Raw genomic sequence first — 20000 nt, 5'->3', positions numbered from 1 at the left:
GGACAGGGGGCTCGGACCTCACTCACTTCCTTCAGCTTCCCTCGGCTCCTCACGTGCACACTTGCACGTCCAGGAGCTCAGAGGCCCGATGTGGGCGCTGGCATGGCCTTACAGAACCTCAGCGTGCTGCGCTGCTATTGGACAGATTACATCCCGCTGAGGAAGATGTTATCTAATGCATTCTGTTGAGAGTGGCAAGATCTAGGCTAACATCAGACAGGATAGCACAACCCAATTAGTCCAAATTAGATGTATAATTTGTCCTATCTGAATTATTCGGAATCCGGTTTAGAATTTTATAACATTTCTCTCAGATTTTGGTTTAGTATTATTTAATAATCTAGACGGGGTGCAGCCTATTTACACTAGCCTTCTATCTGTCGGCCGTGTTATTGGCGCCCTGCAACTGGCCTCAGTTCTTAATCTCCACAGGAAGTGTGCATCCGTGTTTTTATTCCCGTGTGTGGTGTGTGTGTGTGTGTGTGTGTGTGTTGTGGTCCCCTGGTAGGACACCACAGATGGTGGAGGGCTGGGTTTGACAAAGTTGGCATTACTGGGTGTATTGATCTGCTTTACTGGGACGTAAAGCAGACCCAAAATGAACTGATCAAATAAAAGCAGTAATAGTTTGTTTTCTCATTTTGTGCTAGGACCTTCCCATCAAGAGTAATTGTATATTTTAATGAACCTGCACAAGGGGGTGAGATTAGCTCCTATTAGCTGCTGTATAATTGTGAAGCATAATGACAGCCCACAGACATCTCAATACCCTTTATTCATCTGCATTTGTCATGCCGAGGATAGAGTGTATCCCACCCAGCTGGTTGGTTTCTATAGCCTCTGTTGATGTTGTCTCTGCTCTGTGTTCCCCACATCAAAAACAGACATCCCCCTCTACTCACCACCCTGAGCCCCAGCCTCTCCAACCTGCTCCTGTCACACACAGCTGTTTCACTCGTCCATCTCTCCCTGCCCATCAAAGCTCCGTTGTATCTCTACGCTCCTCATGTCACCCTCTCCCCTCATCTCCCTCTAGCACTTATTCTCTGTTTGTCCCTATTTATTTCTCTTTCTTTGTCACCTTTCCTCTGTTACCTCCTTGTCATTTCACCCATCAACATTCACTCTGGTTATCCCTGCGAGTGGGTGTTCTCTGCATGAAATGTGGGACTTCAATCCTCTCTGAACTAACTGCACCACACACACACACACACACACACACACACACACACACACATACACACACACACACACACATACACACACAGGTGTACATTTTCACCAATATAACTTGAAAGAAACCTTAAAATATATTGCACCTTCGGTTCACCTTTGTAGTATTTTTAGAGACTATATTACAGCCATGCCCTTTGGAAAGTGATTTTCTGAATATTAGACAATGTCCTGTCTGTATTAGTTATTATCATGAAGGAATCTTGGACCTGAAACACCTCCTTATCAAAATCAAATCACACCTCAGAGTATTCCCATAATGACTAAATACCAGCGGAGCTCTAAGACTATACATAGTATGTCACATTCTCCCTCTCAGTTTTGCCTGACACATTTGAGGCTGATGTAAGGAGAGCCTATATTTGGGTGGGGACATCTACAGTATTATAGTTTCCAGAACACCCCCCCCCCCCCCCCCCCGAGCTGGATATCTGGATGCTACACGTGCAGGTGTGTCACACATATGAAGCCTGACTTGCTTTTTGTGTTTTGAAGAGGAGTATATCCAGACGGTTTCAGGGTGTGGGTGAGATAAAACTAGACTTAATTGGAAGATTTCACCCTCAGATACTCTTTAACCATCAGATATGCTCAACCTGTGTCGTTCAGTCCCCCAGGGGTTATCCAGTGATGATGTGGTGCATCCACGTTCCCTCAACCTGCCATGTCCACTCATACTTCACTAGTTATACCGTACATATTACAGCTCCATTGCATTTTGGCGTCTGGAGAGTCTGGTCTTTCACAGTGAATTTCTCCTTTTGTAAATATATTAAAGGTGTCTTACTGCATGTCACATTAACCACATTTTGCTTGTCATGAGCGAAGCCAAGATAAACATTTGAAAACATTTAGAAATAGTCCTAATATTGCAAGGCTCTGCCCGTTGGCAGTTAGAGTAGGGTTTGTAACCCTTCAAATATAAATATATCTTAACTCTGGATTGCAACTCAACAACCCAGCAATGTCTGCCTTGTTGTTTTAAAACATTGCACTGAACTACTGTGAGAAATGCTTAGAGAGGTTGTGCTGTGAAAACTTCTGCTGTTGGGTTGCCAGTTACTGCATAATCAAGTGATTGCAATTAGGAGCCAAGAAAAATCTGATTTTATGACTGCAGTGATGGATTTGTGTATATATATATATATCTTTTGTGTGTGTTGCTTAGTATAGTGCTTTTTCACTAATGAGTTCCATAGTAACAGGATGGCTATGCCTGCATTTCCGCTAACACTTTGTCACAAGTAAAGTTGTGCTTTTTAACCTCAAACGTTAGGTAATTACATTGCTGCAGATGCAGACATCAGTTGGTAAACCCAGCACTCTGTTTGGGTCTTTCCTTGGCTGAAGGGGATTTAAATTTGAATACTTTTCTGTGTGCAACTGCATCTTGTTTTGGCTGACTTTCCTGGTCTGTTGGTGGGACAAACATTAATGCATTGGATCTGCTTAAAAGCACTAGAAGACGACACCAATCGTTTATCATTTGTGATTCAGCATTCATCCTCAAACCACCTAAAGAACTGTGAAATTCCTATTCTGGAGACAAATGTGGCAAACGTCCAAGTTTTACATCTGTGTTTAATCCAAATAAATAACCCCAGAATCGTTGTTAATAAATCTTGTTTATTAGTAAATGGTTTTACATGTAGTTATGCTACTTCTCTGGAGACGATCTTTTTGGCTGAGCCCCTGGAAGGCCAGGTAGCTATGCTCAGTGAATTCAGCATCTCTTTGTGACTAGAGGAAAAAGAGGAATAGTATTGGGTGAGATTATGTAACATGCATCCTTGAAACCTCCACAGGCCTTTTCATTTTCATTAATTATTTTTCTTTCTGTATCTGTCTTTTTCCTCTCTGTTTGTGTCTAAGGTTTGTGAGCAGCCATGACGAAGTCCTACCTGTTCAACTGGCAGAAGCACCTGCCTGAGTTCATGCAGGAAGGCACCTCATTCGACAGGTTTGATGAGGTAAATGTAATTATGCTGCTTATGCTGCTTATGAGGTTTCTACATTGCATAATGAATAAATAAATAAAAAGAACGGAGGTCGGAATGTGAAAACAAACACCCTCCTGACCTGTTTATGATACGTGACACTTTTCTGACGAAGTGAAGATTGAAGTGTAATGTCCTTGATCAAGCGTATGAAGGCTTAGCCTGTGATGCTAGGTGTATGAGTTTGTCAATAACCCTTTTGTTACAGGTTATTTGCTCTGTCCTATTATCGTCCTTCACCCTTAATGTCCGTCCCCCGGTCAGTCATTAGCGTGCACACACACATGCACACAATGTGGCTCCTTTATAACTTGATACTTCATTGTTGTAGTCGGAGCTTTCGCTGTAGGCAGGCCACATTGATCAGCCTCATTAAGAAGCTCCGGTGTAGTCTGCTTGTCTGCAACACGTCCCCCGAGTCTTAACCAGCACTCTTGGCAAGTTTCTGAGATGTATTAGATATATTAGATGTCTTCTTTCACTGAGATCCCAGTCTGTGTGGGATCTCAGTGAATTAATGTGTTCTTTATTTTTACATATAGACCATTAATAGTTTTCTTTGTCGGTATATACATTTAATATACGTGTAAGTGTAGTTGAGAAGTATGATTTGAAATCAGTAGAACATTTTGAAAATACGGCTTGGAGAACAGGAAGCGTATTAATCCTGGGATTTCTGCAGAGACCAGGAAGTGCTCACTGTGCCACTGTTGTGTTTATAATCAGCATCACAAAGTCCAGGTTCGTACCGATACATCAGGATATAAGACGCTGTTACACAGTGCTTTGCCAAAGAAGAAACAAAACAAAAAATATAAATAAATTATTGAATAGCTGTTTGAAAGCATAAAAACAGAATAATATTGAATAATTTCTCTGTTACAACTACAAGTAAATCTAGTGCCTTGCCTGTCTAGCCAATACCAATATAATATTGATTACATATATAATTTGATTTAATTGACTTATTTCATAATGTATTTTATTCTGTTAACTAATATTGTCATTCACTTTATCTTATTGTTAATTTCATTCATTGTCTTTCATAATCGGAATTGTGCTTTGGCAACACATCACATTTCACGCTAATAAAGCCTATTGAGTTGAAATGAATTGAATTGAATTGATATAAATTGAAATAAAAAAGGATTTAGACAAATCTTTACCAATAACTTTTAGTGTCAGTAAATATCCATCCTGCCCTGTGTGTCAATGTGTTTCTTAGTGTATATGACCCTGTGTATATCTTCCTGTTATTGCCCACGTTTCCTCTGACTAACTTAATCAGGACACTTAGCTAGGACATTTGCAGAGCAAAAGACAAAGTGTGTCACACACACACACACACACACACACACACACAGACACAGAAATACACACAGCCTTTGCACACATCAGGAAATCCCCTCTGTCCTCTCCGTTTATATGGACATCAGTGGGGGGGAGGGGATCCCTCTTAGGCAGAGGAGAAAACTATAAAGAGCGGAGGGAAAAGTATCATCAAATACACAGCCATGTCAAAGTGAGCCTTGAAACTGGCTTCTGAAGTCCTCCGTGTGTTGCTGCTGTGAATATGAGCGAGGCTTAGGCAGGACAGGCTTAGGACTGGCCTGAATGGTTATAAGATTAGAATGACACTGACAGACCACTACTGATGTATTGATCTACTATTCCTTTCTATTACCTGAAAAGTAAAGGCAAGAATTTCTTTGATAATAGTACATATATTCTTGTAAAAAAAAAAAAAAAAAAAGATTCAGTAACAAAATGGGTTTTTGGTTTTTAGCTTGTCGCTCATGTCAGCCCGTGTGATGAACTGTCTTCCATTCTATGTGTTTGTGAGTTGCTGTTGTTCTGTTGCCTGGCAAATACAAAGCCTGCGGGGGACATCTGTGTCGATTTGAAATGACGTACGCCAAGTCCACTCACTGACATCGACACTCTTTATCAGTCTCTCTCATAAGTGCACTCATACACATACACAAAAGCGCACACACAGACACAGACACAATCATGGACACAATTATGCTGAACAGCATGGATCTTTTCCACAAAACATTCTCCACTGACTGAAACCCCATTGAGTTACAGATGAGACGGGCAATGTGCAGATATGTTAGCGCATGTATGTGTCTGCTCCTACAGTTTTCAGTGCATTAAAAGCTTTATAGGGGATTTCTATCACTACTCTCTGTGTCTCTCAGTGCTACATGTAGTTATTAGTGTCCTGTCAATAAAAACATCTGACTTGGAGTGTTTGTAAGAGCATTTTCATGCACTGTAATGTTTTTTGTTGTGATATTGCGTCCCTCTTTGAATTGAAGCAGTGGTGCTCTTTTTCTTCTTGTGTCTTTGTATTGTTGTCTGTCTGTCACTTGTTATCTGACTTACTGTAGTGGACACTTCACCTTCTTTGTTTTGCTTCACCTGAAGTAAAGCAGTGGAGTAGGCTTTAAGATAACCTATAGATTTCCAATAATGAATCAGTTTTTGTCTTCGAAGGAGATATTTCAAATGGGTTTCCCCCGTTTGACATGACCAGAGGCAGGGAGGTCAGAGGTCAAAGAGATCTTTAGTGATCAGCCGTGCGTGCGTACGTGCATGCTTCCATGGGGACAGAACGGCCTCATATTGACAGGCCGTTAATGAAAGCAGAGAAGAACAGGTCAGAATTGTGAGGCACATTAAACCCGATAAACAATTATTCCTGTTTGTCATTCTTCTCGTTTATTTTGTTCACAAAATGTTATGTAATATTAGTAAATATTTCTGTAACTCCTACCCAGGCTGGTGCACTTATCAGTTCATAATATTGGTTTGCTGATTTCAAAATGAGTGCAAAATGCCAAATTATTATCGACTACATCTATGAAATGAACCTACCTGGTGAATATACGTAGCTGCACTAGAAAACAGTAGATATAGAAAATCATACTTTAAAGTTGACTCTGAGGCAACATATGCCTATTATACATACAGCGTGTTGGTATTTGCTCTCTCAATGCTTTATTATAACTTTATGTAACAAGCATAAAAAATTATAAACATAAAAAAAGAAATGTGACTTGAACAGCAAAATGATAGGATATATATATCCAACAAAGTAAGGAAAGAAAAGATATGAGAATAATTACCTTTGCATTATAAATAAAATAATTGTATTCTGTAAGTATTTTACTGTTGAGCAACCAGCTGGTCAGAAGACGTGTATCACTTCCTGTGTTTTCATCACCCAGCCAATGGCTCATGGTGATCTAGCCTGTTAAATTCTCGAGGGCATGAGTATAGATGTGTGTGTGTTTGTTTGTATGTGTAAATGAGTCAGTTTTGATATGCAAAACGAGAAAGGGATCAACGGGCACATCGCTGAGCTGCGATTACCCAGGCACTTAGGAAAGAATGTTGACCTGTAGAGTGCGAGCTGGACTACCATAACCAAGAGTATCCATCCACTTCCTCCCAGAGACAGCTAATTGTTCCTTTGCATCAGGGAGGACTGACTGTTCCCATAAAAAGTTTAGTTTTACAATAACAAGTCATCTGATAGTGTAACAGAAGCCTGCATGTTCTAAACAGTCGGGGCTCATTTGGGACCGTCTCTTTCATAGAGTTGTTTTCGCTCTGTGAAACTGAAGCCTCTGTCGGTCCCAATTCAGATGAAAGAATCTTAGCTTTTAACTGCACTTATAGCGGGCTCACTTTTTCCTAAATGGAAATAAGATTGTTTGATTGTTTTTTACGATGGTTTTAGAGTAGACGATATAGATAAATATAAACCAGCGTAATCCTATTTGCAGCAGTGTTTCTCATGGAAGCAAATGATGTGTGTGTGTGTGTGTGTGTGTGTGTGTGTGTGTGACACACACAGTTAGAGTGCCCCAGCAGCCAGCTCCTATTTTATTTATTCTCTTAAAGTTTTATACTTTTAAAAAGTGTGATTTGAGTGCACGTGCACACACACACTCGTTAATGCGGTCGTTCATCAGCGCAATCACAGTTTCCAGCAGCTGATTGAACAGAGTGAAAGATGGCCGTGTGTGATAAGCAGGCTAATGTTAGTAGATTTTCTGATAGTCCTGAGCTGCATGTTGCACAGGAGCTGATATATGGAGCACTAGAATATGTGTGTGCAGTAGCATCATAGTGGCTGGGCAAGCACACTTTTAATCTTGCTCAAACACGTACACAAACATCTCACTTAGTAATGTCTGTAATGCACAGCGCTGTGTTCCAGCCAGATGATGTTTGTCTCAAACAGTTCATGGTCGTCAAATTTATCTCACTTAGTGTTTGTCCCAGCAATAGGTTTCTTCTTCGCACGCAACACGTGTGTGTACATACTGAATGTATTTGCTCATACTTTGTATGCTTTTGTGTGTGTCTTTCGGCAGGCAGGTGCATCTTAGAACATGAATTAGCTCCATTGGTTTGTCTGGTTGCGTAACCCCTACGTGTGTTAAACAGCTTGACTGTTTTAATGTCGTCCCATGTCAAATAAAAGCCTGATGAAGCCCCCTCTCCTATAAAACCTTTCTTTGTTTCCCCTCTGCAGGACCCGTACATCTTTGAGCCCAACTGTCAGATGACTGTGGACGAGTTTGGTTTTTTCATCTGCTGGAAGAGTGAGGGGAAGGTAACGTCCACCTCTTTGTTTGTGTATTCTCTTGTCTACCAGGGGTCTTCCAAAGTCACATTTATTTGTATTTAGTAGTAAAAGGTTTATCTTGCAGAGTTTATAGAAATACTCTTTTCCCGACACAAACCTTTCTTGGTCGCTGGGAACCTGTGAAACCATAAAGTCATAAAGCGTCAGCATAATCCTGCCACTGGTCTTGTACTACAACATGTAACTTTACTTGTGGCGTGTTTGTCAATATTCAATATGTAATATATTATTTAAAGCTGTGGCGTTGGCAAATAAAAACACAACATCTGACCGTCAAAGACCCCTAACTGAAATGTAATTCTATCAGAGATTTGAAAGGCTTTAAAGGGCTGTACTGGTGATTCTAGTGTGTTACACTCACTTCAAATCCTCCCTGAACATCTTCCAAAGCATGGCTTTTAGATGAATTTCCTTCCTTCATTACCAATTGCTTTCAGTGCATGTCAATACGGTTTTAAAATCAACTAGGGGAGATTATAGGTAATCCATCATAGTCAACGTCCGCCTCTTTTCTATGCATTTGTTATGCCAATCTGACAGCAGTAAACAAAGGAGGAAATGTAGTATTGGAAACTTGAAAGACGTGGGGATGTTACTCATAATAGCATACATTAATAACTGCTACCACTTTGTATTGGAAATTACTGCAAAACAAACTAAATGCACCATGACTCATCTGTCTTGATTTGACATCCCCCCCCCCCCCCCCATCCCTCTCTGTCTCCCTCTTCACCTGCTATCATTTCCACTACCTATTTTCTCTTCATCTTCCTGTATCTCTGCTGCAGGAAGGCCAGGTTCTCGAGTGTTCCCTCATCAACAGTATTCGCGTCGGCGCCGTCCCAAAGGTGAGAATTCAGGAGAGAAAATGTCTTGTCTCTTGCTCCTGCAGTGACGGGGGGGACGGCCTCGTCAGGCACGTTATTCATGCTTTAATTAGCCAAGGCCCCAGCGGAGTATTCCATCGATCCACTGACTGATCTGGGACTCTCCTGAGCTTCTCTCTTCCAGATTTACAAGAGGCAGAACATGACATATTTAACTCATCAATATTTATACAACCCTGGCTGGGTTTAGCTGCAGGTTGTATGTATCTGAATTTTGGTGTGCTTTTGACCCAGAGAGGAAAAACAAAAAATTGTGCTTCCGGCCCTTTTATGATGGGCTGTCAGAGGAGCACTGAGTTAAGCAGTTCACACCGTGGAATCAAACCCTCACAGGTATAAGACATTCTGTTTTCCCTCATCCTGTAATAGGAAACTGATCTTGAAATAGCCAACATGTGCCGAGCAGCTCAATTGTTCTGTTTTGTCAGAGCAGCTGGTACCAATCAGTTATTTAACTGGTTTGGAGCCAATTATGAAAGCTGTTACAGGAATACCCATGTGTGGACGCCTGTCGCTAATAAGGATGCAAACCTGTCAAGCCGTTAAAAGTCAAACAGCAGACAGGAGACACTGCTGTGTACTGTGTACATAGGCATTACCAGGTTTGTGTATGTATTGTTGACAGCAGGGCGTGGTCTGTTTGCTCGGCCTTCTCGCGTGGAAGTGTATGTTTGTACATGTGTAAGGGCACGTATACAGATTCTGCAGCCTGATGGCAGCCCCTCCTGGTTGTTCAAACGCTCTGTACTGTTCTGTAAGTCGCAGACTCAGAACAACCGAGAGCAGGGCTCCTCTTCTCTCGGGCCTACGTGGTTACACAAGCCCCCGAGAACTGTTTCAGATAATCCAATGAGCGGGAAAAGATGAATGGCACTGGATAATTGCTGGCTGAGGTTTTCAAACGGCAGAGCCTGTTGCCTGCTCCTGCTAATTCAATATATAAATACATTATGCTCTTCCATGGTGATGATGGTGGCAGAGTGAAATGTAGAAGGTGAGAGGGAGGAGTCGTGCTGTGTTTTTGAAAGAGAGAAGGTTTTTATGGATTTTCTGTCAGTGATTTAAAAGGAGTTTGTGATCATGTCAGGCTGAACTGTGGTGAGATTATTCTGAGGAACATAACCATGAAACTACAGGTCTTGTCAGATCACATATCGTATATAATGTCTGTCGAGTGTAACTAGAGGTATAGACTGTATAGTGTATAATGCTGGGTTACGTATTTGTTGTAGCATTCGGTGACGTTATTGAAAGATTATTGGTGGAGGGACTTTGGAAAGTAAGAAGCAAAAGTTACGACTTGTGTAGTTTGGACCAATATTAGGGGCTATTTTCCTTTTTATTGCTCAATTTTATATCGCTTCCTGACTTTCATTATGTGTGCTCAATCAGAATCCAAATCCATCTGTTTTTGCTGCTTTTTGTTGTTGTTTTCTGTTCAATTCTGATTTACTGACGAGGTAGCATTGAAAAGAAAAGATATTTTTTGCTAAATTTGTCGTGGTCTGAAACCTGTTGATATGCTCTGTCTCATACTCAGACCTTAGACATCATGATGGAAGCATACCGTATGTGCGTCCTTTGCAGACATTAAAACTCACTGACATCGAAGGCAACAAATCATGTTTGAGTGTCAAGGTATTTGTATTCTCAGCAAAACCCTTGTCCAACATGTCCAGTGACTAGAAACCTACTCGGAAGCCTACATTGCATCCGCTTGCGTTTGGCAACTATATGGCTCAAATGTATTTACACAAAAGACAATATCTGTGTCTTAATAGTTTATTGGTTTAATTCAATTCAACACCGAACCACACATGCACACTTACTTATAACAGACGGTTAACATCTTCTTCACACTCCAACTTCTGAAAGGTCCATCACCACTTACTCACCACTTGATGGAGGTGTCTGCCCACCTTCTCCTGTGAAGTGGAATCTGAAGTGTTGCTTTCCAAAGCATCGAGCCGCTGATATTTCTTTTGAATTTATTATTGTCATCTGTTCCTCCATGATGAATGTCCATTGTATCCCTTTTCAGCTGACATGGAGATGTATGTCTCCCAAGCATGATCTTCAAATGCTTGAGGCTTTTCCCCAACAGCAGTAAACATTTCAGATGCAATCTCTCTAAGCTGCTTTCCCATTGTGTTTTACTGCAACAATACCAGAATAGGAGCTCACCTTTAGATTGCTTCCATTTCTTTTTCTAACCTTTTGACACCTGGACAGACTACACCACTACACTTTTTTATGTTTCTTTCTCAGGATGTTTCTCTTTTTGTCTCGCTCAGCATGTATTTCTTTACCCATCTGTCTGACAGCGTTTTACTAAACTCGTCTTACTTTCTCTTTTTCTCAGGACCCCAAGATCTTGTCATCATTTGAGGCCGTTGGAAAGACTGAGTCAGACTTAGAGGGCTGCATCATCTGCATCTGCAGCGGCACAGACCTGGTCAACCTCAACTTCATGTTCATGGTGGCGGAGAACCCAGACACAGCCAGGGTAATTACATGCACACACTGTATTTCCACTGCTCGGTTCTTTGGCACTTACGGCTGAGGAAGTCAAATGTTACAATAATACCGATGACATGAAGTCCTTGAAAACCTTGTTTTTTCATATCCAAAGTCCATGCCGTTTTGGACCAATCTAACTTGTATTGTTTATCTGTATTTACGGCCAAGTTTTTTGTCAAGAATGTTTTCTGATGGTGAGAAATAACACGTGGTCTGGGATCTCTGCTTAGCACCTGGAGAGCACCCCTAATGCATTCAACATTTTCACATCATACCGTATAGAACAGTGTTACACATTGCGCGGCTCGCGAGCCTCCTGCAGCTCGCTAACCTTTAATTGGTGGCTCGCATGGCAGTAGGCTAAATAAAGGGGTGATAGATATGATCATGGGTGTAATTTCCACTGGGGATAGGGGGAACATGATTTGCTAGCTTGATGCCACCAGCAATTACCGGCAGTAACTCACCAAGTTGCTGAAGTGCCTCCTAATATTTCTCGTCAGCAATGTATGACAAGCAGACTCTCTGGCTCTTAGTTTCATGTGTGACTCACACACACACCAATGGCTCAATATGATCATAACGCGATTGCTTTCATATCAGAGATCAGATGATGAGGTGGAGCTGCTTCAAGACATAGCGGGTGAGGCAGAGAGAAGCAGCACAGAGTGCAGCAGGTACGTTATGTGCTGTAGTCAGGGGATTTTGATTGGTTGACAGTGAGAGGAAGAGGTGTACATGATAAGAAGTGAATACAGTTTGAATTAAAGATAAAGTTGATTTAAAAATAAAGTAGGCTACACTAATAATGATACAACCAACCTGATTTAGATTATGGCTCCAGTTTACCAGCATTGTTTTGCCTGTGTATTTTGTATCAATAGTTATATGACCATAAATAAAAGAAGAAAAAAAAAGAAAGTGGAAATTAAATCTCATATTATTTTTATTTGAACCACACACAAAAACATTAATTGTGAACATTTTTGAATGTATAAAATGATTCGGCCCCTATATTAAACAATTCAGAAAGTAAGACAGCTTTCTCTTATACATATTTTAGCACTATTCTTTCTGGCAGAATGTATCATTAAGGCTGATTTTGTATCACCATAGTCCCTAAATGTTTGTAGAAATGCAGGAAATAGGATTCAAATGGAGAACATTTATCAAACTTCTCAAACCAAAGTTACACCCTTGGATATGATTATGCAGTCAATACAGATATTTCATAAAAACAAGCAGGGCTATTACATATAACCCACACTGAAAGTGTCTGATCTATTAGCCTACAAATAATATCAAATTATATGTAATAATAATTGATAAAATATGTAAATATAGACTAGAAACAAGATATTTAAACTTGCTCGGCGGAACACTGACTCACTGCGGAGTTGCCAGTTCAGTCTATCGGCACTACATGGTGAATGTGCTCTTGGACGGGTAGATACATGGTGGGCTAGTATAGAAATAAATAAACTTAAGGTCATTCAAAATATATTATCATAAGCATGCTATGTTAAATCGCTAAATTGGATACTACGACCAACCTGGCACTTCATACTTGCGATGGTTTGGCTACGGTCGACTCGTTTCGCCATTTCATGCTAGTTAGCACGTCTTTCTACAGACGTAAACTGGATCGATTTCTTATTAACAAAAAGTTGCACGCCAGGTGGACAGAAACAAAGCGTGACAACGAGAAAAATTAAGATTTGGCTTTGGAGAGGAAGATGCTGGAGATGGGGTTTGTGGATATTGGTTGACTGCATTGCATATTGTATGTTCTGGGTGAGATGACAGATTAATTAAAGACATGCTTTTTGATGAGATGTAGCTTTTCATACTTTGCGGTAAAAGTTGCTCTAACATTGACTTTGTCCCATCAATGTGGCTTTCATGTAAAAAAGAAATTGAGAACACCACTGGTATAGAAGAACCTTCGACACGGCAAATAATTAGTTCAGAATGAAAGCAAATTGCCCGGTGAATGGTACATATGCCAACTCCTACACGAGGCAAATATGACCTTGATTCACTCTGATAAACAGACACATTTGAAATGAGTCATGTTTCCCTGCCTCACCTCATCTCTATCTCCCTGTGAGCCTCCTGCTCTCCTGCTTTTGATTTTATTTTCTCATTCTTTTTGTTTCGCTCATAGTCTTCTCTCTCTCTCTCTTTCTCTCTCTCTCTCTCTCTCTCTCTCTCTCTCTCTCTCTCTCTCTCTCTCTCTCTCTCGCTCTCTCTCTCTCTCTCTCTCTCTCTCTCTCTCTCTCTGTCTTTGTCTGTCTGTCTGTCTCTCTCTCTCTCTCTCTTTCTCTCTCTCTCTCTCTCGCTCTCTCTCTCTCTCTCTCTCTCTCTGTCTTTGTCTGTCTGTCTGTCTCTCTCTCTCTCTCTGTCTCTCTCTGTCTTTATCTCTCTCTCTGTCTTTGTCTGTCTGTCTCTCCCTCTCTCTCTCTGTCTCTCTCTCTGTCTTTGTCTGTCTCTCTCTCTCTCTGTGTCTTTATCTCTCTCTCTGTCTTTGTCTCTCTCCCTCTCTGTCTCTGTCTCTCTCTCTGTCTCTCTCTCTCTCTCTGTCTCTCTGTCGCTGTCTGTCTCTGTCTCTGTCTCTCTCTCTGTCTCTCTCTTTGTCTTTGTCTGTCTCTCTCTCTCTCTCTCTCTCTCTCTCTGTCTTTATCTCTCTCTCTGTCTCTCTCTCTCTGCCTCTCTCTCTCTCTCTCTCTCTCTCTCTCTCTCTCTCTCTCTCTCTCTCTCTCTCTCTCTCTCTCTCTCTCTCTCTCTCTCTCTGTTTTTTGTGAGAAATCTGACTACCTTATTGAGTAGAAAACACCTCTCCATCCTTCTCTATGTCGCTTTCTCACTCATCACTCATCTTTGTCTCTCAATTCAATGTGCACTGTCTGTGTTTCTTTTAATCGGCAGACAATTGTATTGCAGATTATTATGTTATGTTAAACCTCCACACAATGTACACATCCTGTAGAACGCAATACACAACTGTATGTGCAGATCAAATTTCAGTTTCCTGGAGCTGAATTGATCTGGATTTAAAGAATGACTCTTCTCAGGATTAACCAAACAATGTAAGTGTCAGAAGTGGTATAAGATAATTAAAACCAATATTTGTCATTCTTCAATCTTAGCATTATTCTATATTTTTCTTCAAATCCTTTAAAAACAACAAAACTAAAACCTGCCCCACCCTGTCTGTGGTACTCTGCTCCAGCTCTATTTTTGTTAAGATGTAAAATGAGTCACAAATGTAAAGCCTCATTTTAAAAGAGTCATTTCCTAAAACAGCTGTGCACTGCAGTTCTTTATAAAAGGGTACTTGTTGGGAACATTTTTAACTGCAGATTAATGCACATGCTAATAAGTATTAATGGCAGCAGGATCATGTGTTAAGGATTTACTCAAAAGAAACTACATTGCTCATGTCAATGAAGGTCTATGACACAGATGAATAAACTTTACCACGCTTTATATGTCGGATAAATTCATTGTTGGTTTTGGTCTTTTCATGGGATTTGTTGAGAATAAGAAGTATAGACTATCGCCAGCCTTGCGGCAAAGGTTCAGATTGACAATGCAGGCAACTTCAAGAAACTTCAGAAAATCATAAAAGTCAGCAATCTTATATTTAGGAACAAATCCAGTGTGGCCCAAAATGTTTTACTACCTAAAGTGTGTCATTGTTCTCAGCCTCAGGATTGTCATGTCATGTTGTTAATATGAATCCACATCTATGTCATTGTTTATGTGTCATCCACAATTGTTTGTTTGTCTATGAAGCTCATTCAAGCGCTGAGAGAAGTAAAAACGAGCCCACTGGCAGTAACAAAGCACAACTAGAATGATTAAAAGTCACAGCACACTGCTAGCCTGAAGAAAATCTTTTAATGTAATTTATTTAAAGCTGTCAGTTCTGAAAATAAAAAGATGTCCTCACAATCACAATCAAACTAAAAATGTTTGATGTTTTGAGCGGGCACAGATCCGTGATTTGCTGGTGTTTCTGCATTTCCCTGAGAGGGTTGTCTTTGTGGTGAGGGGTGTTATAAATGATGTTTGCACTCCGGAGAGCTCCCTGCCACAGGGCTGCCAATGGTATTTGTGCAACAGCCTTCAGCAATGAGAGACACACACACACACACACACACACACACCATCACACCATCACCACTTCCCAGCATGCAGGTGGCCCTAAGTAGCAGACCTCGGGAGATGACAGAGTTATTTACATCAGCAGATACACACACACACACACACACACACACTTCATGGACGCCACATGCCCAAACAGACTACCCCTGCTACAGCCGTTATCTTGTTTAATGTTTTCATAACTATGATGATGTCAGTAATGATTGTCTGTGGAAGTGGAGGACAGACGACAGTACAAAGATGGAGAGTTGCAATCAATGACATCCAGAGACAGAAAGACAGAGGGTTCAAAAAATGTTCTGATTATCATCCTCAGTGATGTTTGTTTTGATGCAGTCAGCAGTGTCTTCATGTAAAGCTACAAGGCCTTCTCTAGCTGTTTGTTTACTTTCACTGCTTGTAGCCTTGCAGCAGTGTGTGTGTGTGTGTGTGTGTGTGTGTGTGTGTGTGTGTGTGTGTGTGTGTGTGTGTGTATATTTAAGAGCCAATTAATTTTCCTGTGTTTATTTCCCCAAAGACCCACTTTTAAACACAATGCATACGCTCGGCTGCTGTGTGTGTGTGCAGGCTTTGGTTGGTCAGTGTGTGTCCTGAATACTGGTGTTTGTTTTGCAGAAATGGATCGAGGGTTTGAGATCAGTGATTCACAACTTTAAGGCCAACAACGTCTGTCCAATGACCTGCCTCAAGAAACAGTGAGACCATTTTACAGCACACTCTCTTTATAATCTCAATTCTGTGCTCTAAACTGTTTCAAGTTGTTCTTGTTCTTTCTCTATGTATCTAATATCATTCTGGTAAGAAATCAGCCCTTTCTCTAATCTGTGCTCTTCTCTGTATGCTTTAATTTTCTTCTCTCGTTTAGTTGGATGAGAATGTGCTTCCAGACCAATGTGAATGGGAAGATTCCTGTGAGAGGGTAAGAGTAAATTAATATTTGGTACAATCATCCCATTCTACTCTCATCTGTCTCGCTCAACTTTGCTCTTCTCCGTCTCTCTCTCTCTCGCTCTCTCTCTCTCTCTCTCTCTCGCTCTCTCTCTCTCTCTCTCTCTCTCTCTCTCTCTCTCTCTCTCTTTTACAGCATTACTCGAACATTTGCATCTGGAAAAACAGAGAAGGGGATCTTTCAGGCTCTGAAGGATCTTGGCCTTCCTAGTGGAAAGGTCAGACAACACTGACTGTAGACGGGTGGTGAGATGGATCATATGTGGCTCTTTAAACGGAAGGTTTATAGCTCACATGGCTTGTTTATCTTCCACAGAATGATGAGATTGAACCATCAGATTTCACCTTTGACATATTCTACGCGCTCACGCAGAAGATCTGCCCTCGCACAGACATAGAGGAACTCTTCAAGAACATGTGAGTCTCCTTTTTAAACCTGCCTGCCCTCTTCTTTGTAATGTTTACTGATTACTGACAAGTTAACAGTAGTACCCTTGCATTGTTTTTACCTATGTTACCCTGTGCCTAAACACGAACAATGATGCTGTTGAAATATTCCCCAAGTGTGAGCTACTGCATCTTTTTGGAAATAATCAGGACAAATGTTTCTGCGCCTGCTGCACTAACTTTGTCTGGACAGCCTAACCTGCTTCCACAATTCAACGTGAAATATGAGTGATGATTAACATGTTAATACTAAACTTGTAACATTTAAGTATGATCCCCTTTTTTAAAGACTGCTTTCTAATTTTAACTGACTGACTGTGTGAATGACTGTGAGGATGTCTATTTTAAAGGAGCATAACATTTTGTTTTTCTAATTAATTCCTTTGCAGCAATGGGAACAAAACTGATTATTTAACTGTAGACCAGTTAGTCAGCTTTCTGAATGAAGTAAGCTCTTTATCATTCATTAACTTCTCTGTGTTGTGCTTGCTCACGCCCCCCCCCCCCCCCCCGTCGTCTCTGCAACCCCGTCCTGCTCTTGGTAGAAGTTGCTCTCCAGCCCGGACTGCACATTAGCCGACCCTCATTAAAAGTCCTTTAATGAGGTGGACAAAGTATTTAACCTCCAGTCAACCTGCAAGGGCAACTTCAACCAGCTCCCCTATTCTGCATTCTCGCCCTCATCCCAATTCCCCATGTGCTCCCTACTGCGGGCTTGCCTACTTGTGTCTGATTGGTGTTGCCACGGCAACGGGAGGGTAGAGGTTTCCGTCCCGTTGCCTTCTGCTCGGCTCATCTCGTTTCCTGCTGTCTGTTCTCTGTGGCCGTGCTCTTCTGTTTGGATGAATACCTGCTTGGTCCCTCCGCTGTGAGCCTGCCTGTGTTGCTGCTTCATGCCCAATCCTTTGCACCAATAACCCTCTAGACCCGCCGCCAATGGAGCCAAAGCTTTGTTTAGATTAATTCCCACCTGGCTTTGTGAGTGGGCACTGGCATTATAATGCTGTTTTGATGCTGTTGTTTTATGAAAGTAGAGCATCGTTGAACCTATGCAACACATACGACTCCTGTGCTTAAAGCAAACACTGCACCTGTTAGCGTGGCTCAGTTTCATTTGAACATCTTAGCATTACATTTGGTTTGTTACCTCCTGTTCATACCTGAGTGTTCTCTATTTAAGACCACAATGATGAACACAAAAGTTATTAAAAGCAACTATATTCACATGCTGCGTTAAGTTTGTGCCTGTCCTGTGAGTCAGCGGAAGATGCTTTTTGTTCTGGATCCAGTTTCTTTGGAAATAGTAGTAAAGATAATGCGTCTGTGTGCGTGTTGCTCCTCAGAACCAGCGTGACCCTAGATTAAATGAGATCCTGTTCCCGTTCTACGACCCCAAGAGAGCCATGCAGATCATCGAGAAATACGAGAGAGATGAAGAGCTGAAGAAGAAAGGTAGATGAGAGTCGTGGAAACACGAGGCAGACATGTTTTAGGCTGTGCTGCCATCTGCCTGTGTACCTTTGACACTACAGCACGTTACATCAGACCATTGACATAGTTCTCTGCCAAAGTAGATTTTTGTCAGCCTGTGTCTTATTTTGTCTGCTCTTATCGTCATGACATATTAACAAACAAACATACATTTAACCGGTAGTACTACTTCTTAATAAATACCCGCTCATCGGGCCAAACCATTATCAAATGGTTTAACCTCTAAAAGCTATCAAACGTCCTTTTGACACAAAATCACCCTCACTACAACAGGATCTGCCGACATCGGATTCTTAATCATCTGTAGCCTGGAGATGTTGCAATTTTAGATGAATAAGATTGCATTACTAATTAAAGAGTTCTTTTAATTATCATGTACGAAATAGCAAGAAGACTGTTCGAATGCTCACAAGTTTATGTTCTCCGTTTTACTATAGCTGTTTGAAGGGACACAGTGTGGAAGTAAATGAACACAAGCAGTGCACATACATGTAGCAGTGAATCCATCACTCTACTTATTAGGAAGAAAAGTGATGATCAATGATTTTAATGGGATTCTTTCAGGGTTATAATGCTACTTTCAGCCTGGAAGTTCATCGTAACCACCACCAAATATTCTTATGTAATAAAGAGACATTGCAATTAACCCCTCAATCTTATTAACTTCCACCCCCTGGTTCCCTCTCCCCCAGGTTGCATGTCCAGTGATGGGTTCTGCCGGTACCTGATGTCAGATGAAAATGCTCCAGTTTTCTTGGACCGGCTGGAGCTGTACCAGGAGATGGAGCAGCCGCTGGCCCACTACTTCATCAGCTCCTCCCACAACACGTACCTGACAGGGCGACAGTTTGGAGGGAAGTCCTCAGTAGAGATGTACCGTCAAGTCCTGCTGTCTGGATGCAGGTGTGTTAAGTGTGTCACGGTCTTTTAAGATGGTGGATGCATGTGAAGGCGCAGACACGCATGCATCCCATTGAACACGCACACACTCTAAACAGGTTAAACTTCTTAAATGTACATGTGTATTATATTACATGAACATCATTAGTGGATGCCTGCAGTTTCTGTATGCTTTTCATCCTGTCAGATGTGTGGAGCTGGACTGCTGGGATGGTAAAGGAGAGGATCAGGAGCCCATTATCACTCATGGCAAGGCCATGTGCACAGACATCCTTTTCAAGGTGAGCACGCACACAGCAATGTACTGTAGTACTGCAGTCAACAGTTGAGTCTTTTTTTCTGGCTGATTCAATATTCTTGAATTAGGTATGCCTGCCCCCTTGTGTTGAGAGTATGATATTGCATTATCAGTTTTGTCCACTTCTCTTTTTTCTGCTTCATCTTTTCTCCTCCTCTTCCAACAGGATGTTATCCAAGCCATCAAGGAGACAGCTTTTGTGACCTCAGACTACCCTGTTATTTTGTCCTTTGAAAACCATTGCAGGTATGTGAACCATAAATAAAGGGTGTTAATGCATAATGGCTTTGCTTTTATTGTTATTCTTTTTTTTTTTATATATATACAGTACGTTGACCCAATGCATTCTGTATATGTGTCTGTTTTCGTGTGTCTCTCCAGTAAACCACAGCAGTACAAGATGGCCAAGTATTGTGAGGAGCTCTTCGGTGAGTTCCTCCTCA

At 41.3% G+C, this 20000-nt stretch overlaps 1 protein-coding gene across 2 annotated transcripts in view; it reads left to right on the top strand.

The window, feature by feature from the left end:
- Positions 1 to 20000, top strand: part of plcb4b (phospholipase C, beta 4b) — a 67365-nt gene that overhangs the window by 26586 nt on the left and 20779 nt on the right. For both annotated transcript variants that reach the window (XM_029425172.1, XM_029425171.1), the window contains exons 4-17: positions 3106 to 3203; positions 7783 to 7863; positions 8685 to 8744; positions 11146 to 11289; positions 16089 to 16168; positions 16339 to 16392; positions 16558 to 16639; positions 16738 to 16838; positions 17258 to 17315; positions 18212 to 18320; positions 19052 to 19262; positions 19447 to 19540; positions 19724 to 19803; positions 19939 to 20000. The exon at positions 19939 to 20000 is cut by the window's right edge and continues 23 nt beyond it. In XM_029425172.1, coding sequence (XP_029281032.1) covers positions 3120 to 3203; positions 7783 to 7863; positions 8685 to 8744; positions 11146 to 11289; positions 16089 to 16168; positions 16339 to 16392; positions 16558 to 16639; positions 16738 to 16838; positions 17258 to 17315; positions 18212 to 18320; positions 19052 to 19262; positions 19447 to 19540; positions 19724 to 19803; positions 19939 to 20000 — 1300 coding nt within the window. In that variant the 5' untranslated portion in view covers positions 3106 to 3119. The remainder of the gene's footprint in view (positions 1 to 3105; positions 3204 to 7782; positions 7864 to 8684; positions 8745 to 11145; positions 11290 to 16088; positions 16169 to 16338; positions 16393 to 16557; positions 16640 to 16737; positions 16839 to 17257; positions 17316 to 18211; positions 18321 to 19051; positions 19263 to 19446; positions 19541 to 19723; positions 19804 to 19938) is intronic.

The sequence above is a fragment of the Cottoperca gobio genome, chromosome 24 (genome assembly GCF_900634415.1).
Source record: "Cottoperca gobio chromosome 24, fCotGob3.1, whole genome shotgun sequence".
In the NCBI taxonomy this organism is placed as follows: Eukaryota; Metazoa; Chordata; class Actinopteri; order Perciformes; family Bovichtidae; genus Cottoperca; species Cottoperca gobio.
The sequence above is the reverse complement of the archived record's forward strand: the minus strand, read 5'-3'. Positions and strand labels throughout refer to the sequence as shown.